Source organism: Bison bison, unplaced genomic scaffold, assembly GCF_000754665.1.
Source record: "Bison bison bison isolate TAMUID 2011002044 unplaced genomic scaffold, Bison_UMD1.0 scf7180017864313, whole genome shotgun sequence".
NCBI classification, from domain to species: domain Eukaryota; kingdom Metazoa; phylum Chordata; class Mammalia; order Artiodactyla; family Bovidae; genus Bison; species Bison bison.
The window spans coordinates 1,826,995-1,829,887 of NW_011494885.1; the positions used below are offsets into that span (position 1 = coordinate 1,826,995).

General features: G+C 57.6%; 1 protein-coding gene across 1 annotated transcript in view; it reads left to right on the plus strand.

The window, feature by feature from the left end:
• CLPTM1 (cleft lip and palate associated transmembrane protein 1) overlaps positions 1–2,893 on the plus strand; it is a 28,026-nt gene that overhangs the window by 18,081 nt on the left and 7,052 nt on the right. The window contains exon 6 of the mRNA XM_010852588.1: positions 2,555–2,640. Coding sequence (XP_010850890.1) covers positions 2,555–2,640 — 86 coding nt within the window. The remainder of the gene's footprint in view (positions 1–2,554; positions 2,641–2,893) is intronic.

Below are 2,893 nucleotides of genomic sequence, written 5' to 3' on the forward strand. Positions count from 1 at the left end.
CCGAGAGGTTCCCTCGAATGTGACCCCAGTGGGCAGCTGCTCACCTGTCCAGTTACCCCCAGCAGCCCTGCTCAGTGCCAGTGTCCTCTGTGGTTTCGTCTTTGGTGAATGTGATCTGTGGCACTGTGTGGCCAGGTCATGTTCACGGTCAGTGTGACAGATATTGGTGCGCTCTGCAAAGTAGAGCCTGCAGCCTGTGAACCTGAGAAACCGCCGGGGTCACCAGGCTTGCCTCACAGCTGGGCCCTCTTAGAGCAGGGGCTCGGAGGGACATGCCAGCCCACTTCAGGGCATAGGACGAGAGTGTGGGACCGGAAAAGCCCCCTCCCCAAAGGACCAGCAATCGGGACTCGCTGAGTGCTGTCCCGTAGAGATACAGCACCCGCCACAGAGCTCATTTTAAGTTATCTAGTGCCCACATTAAAAAAAAAAGACGAGAAAATGATTGTTAGTAATAATTTTATTGAGGTCAGTGTGTTGTCATTTCAGTGTGTAATCAGTATAAGAAATTAACAGGATGTCTTAGTCTTTCTCCTGCGCTCCGTTTCAAAGTCCAGTGTGTGTTATGCACTCATAACACATCTCCGTTTCAGCGAGCCACATTGTCGGTGCTCAGGGTATAGTTCTAGAAGCTTTAACTCCTAAAAACGGGAGCTTCTTTCACCCTTCGGAAGGTAGTTCCATCTCATATCATAATCCCCTCTGCTGCCACCAAGTTGCAGAATGTTCTCCACCCGAGTGGAGAAGCCTGTCTTCTCTGGGGCCGGTGTGGAGCCCCCAGGTGTGGAGCATGTCCAGTGACAGTGACAGTGACCTGATCAGTGGAGCACGCCCCTGCATTCATTCCCCAAGACGTCCACCCTTGGGCGTTTCCTGCTTTCCCCCAACAAGCGGGGCCTAGGTCTCAAATGCCTTCCCCGTTAGTAATAATAGAAATGCTGGGATGATATTCATGGGGACAATAGGAGCAGCTGTTCCTGGGCTGAGACCCTCAGTCATTTGCCAGAAGAGTTTTTGAGTGTGAGCTCGTTCATAGACTCCAGAAGCCCCCAGTTCGGAGCGGGTGGGAGGGATCTGGACCCTGTGGCGTGCGTCAGTGTGACTGTGCCGGGACGCTCTGCTTGGCTATGCTCTGTAGAGCAGAGAGCCACCTCCCAGTGGTCCTGCCCAGAAAAGGCGAAATTTATCCCCATTGTCAAGAGTGGGGACCGAGGCCCAAGGTAGTGACATAGCTTATCAATGGCCCCCAGCTTGTGGGAGACAGAGCCAGGGTGTGACCCCAGGGGCCCCCAATTTTGGCTAGCTCCCTCTCCCAATTCCCCATGTCTCCCTAGCCCCTGAGGGCAGGATGAAGTCTCAGTCGGGCCGTATGAGGTCCCAACATGAAGAGGAGCTGAGGAGGAGGCGGGGCGACAGAGTGTAAACAAGCACCAGCCCTGTCTGTCTGGCGTGTTTGGGCAGGGTTGGGGGCAGGGTGGCAGGGAGCCCATGGCTGACCTGGCATCCGCAGGAGGAAGTGAGGTCCATTCCTGCCCAGGGACTCAGCCCCACAGTACATTCCACATTGGCGGCGCTTGGCCTTCTCCAGCACTGTCGAGGCCCACCTGTTTACATTTGTCAGCCCCGCTGCTCGTCACTGTGGGCCCAGCCTAGAGTGGGGGATATACTAGAGTCCAGGGTGGGCCGAACCCCACAGTTCGTAGACTGGTTGAAGGGACAGACAGCAGATGAGTAAGCTGGTGCATAGGTGACCAGTGGGTGGTGATGGGCTGCTGTGAAGGAAACAGAAACGGTGAGGAGCAGGCCTGGGCAATCTCCTTCAGTGGAGGGGGCAGAGGGCCATGTAACCAGGGGCTAGAAGGGGAGAAGGAGCCAACCGGGAAGATTCCCACCCTGATGGGTCCCTGCCAGGGAGACGCAGCAGCTCGTCTGAAGGCCCAGGGTCAGCACATCTGAGGAGAAGGAAGTGGGGTGGGTGAGGGAGGGAGGTGGCGCAGGCTGAGCGTCAAAGGGGCCGTGGTGAGCCTCTCAGGGGCCTTGCCCAGGACAGCCCTCTAGGGTTCTGAGGCAGAAGGATGATGCGACTGCATACTTGGTCACAAAGAATCTGGCTTTCCTGGGCAGAGGGGATCTTAGGGAGCAAGAGTGGCCACCAGGAGGCCAGTACTGAGGTGACTCTGGTCAGCCAGGAGGGGTGCTGTGGCTGGGCTGGAGGGGTGCCCAGGAGGGGAGGCAGTAGTAAGGTGTTTGGCATGTGCTGGAGGGCACGTCCACCCAGGGTGGGCTAATGGAATGGACGCAGCAAATTGTGGAGAGGGAAGACAGGACAATTTGGTGGATGCTACTGTGACTATAAAGATGGGGACCCCGAGGCCAGGTAAGATGTGGAAGGCAGTGCAGGCTCTCTGGTTGATTCTGTTCTCGGTTGGCGGGCGGAAGAGTGGGAACCGGCAGCCAGGTGAGCAGCCGTCAGTGGGTGGAGGTCTGGGGCCTGGGTCCCCTGAGTGCCAGCCCATCTCAACGTCCACCCCTTTCCCGGCCTCCCTGCCTGCAGTGATCAACAAATACAAGCGCCGGCGGTTTCAGAAAACCAAGAACCTGTTGACGGGAGAGACAGAAGCTGACCCAGAAATGATCAAGGTAAACACGAGCAGAGCCATCAGGTCCTGGGGGCGCCGTCTGGACCCGGGTTCCCAGCTCAGCAGGCACCCCAGGGGAGTCATCTCCTGCACTACCCCGAGCCACTGGGGGAGCCTTTATGTCTCTGAGCCTCAGTTTCCCTCACTGGAAGCAGAGTCAGGATGCAGTTAGCTCTCAGGGAGCAGAGGGCTCCAGGCGAGGCTCCAGCCGACCTCTGGCAGTGGCGGGGGGGGGCCCCTGCTCCGTGGACACA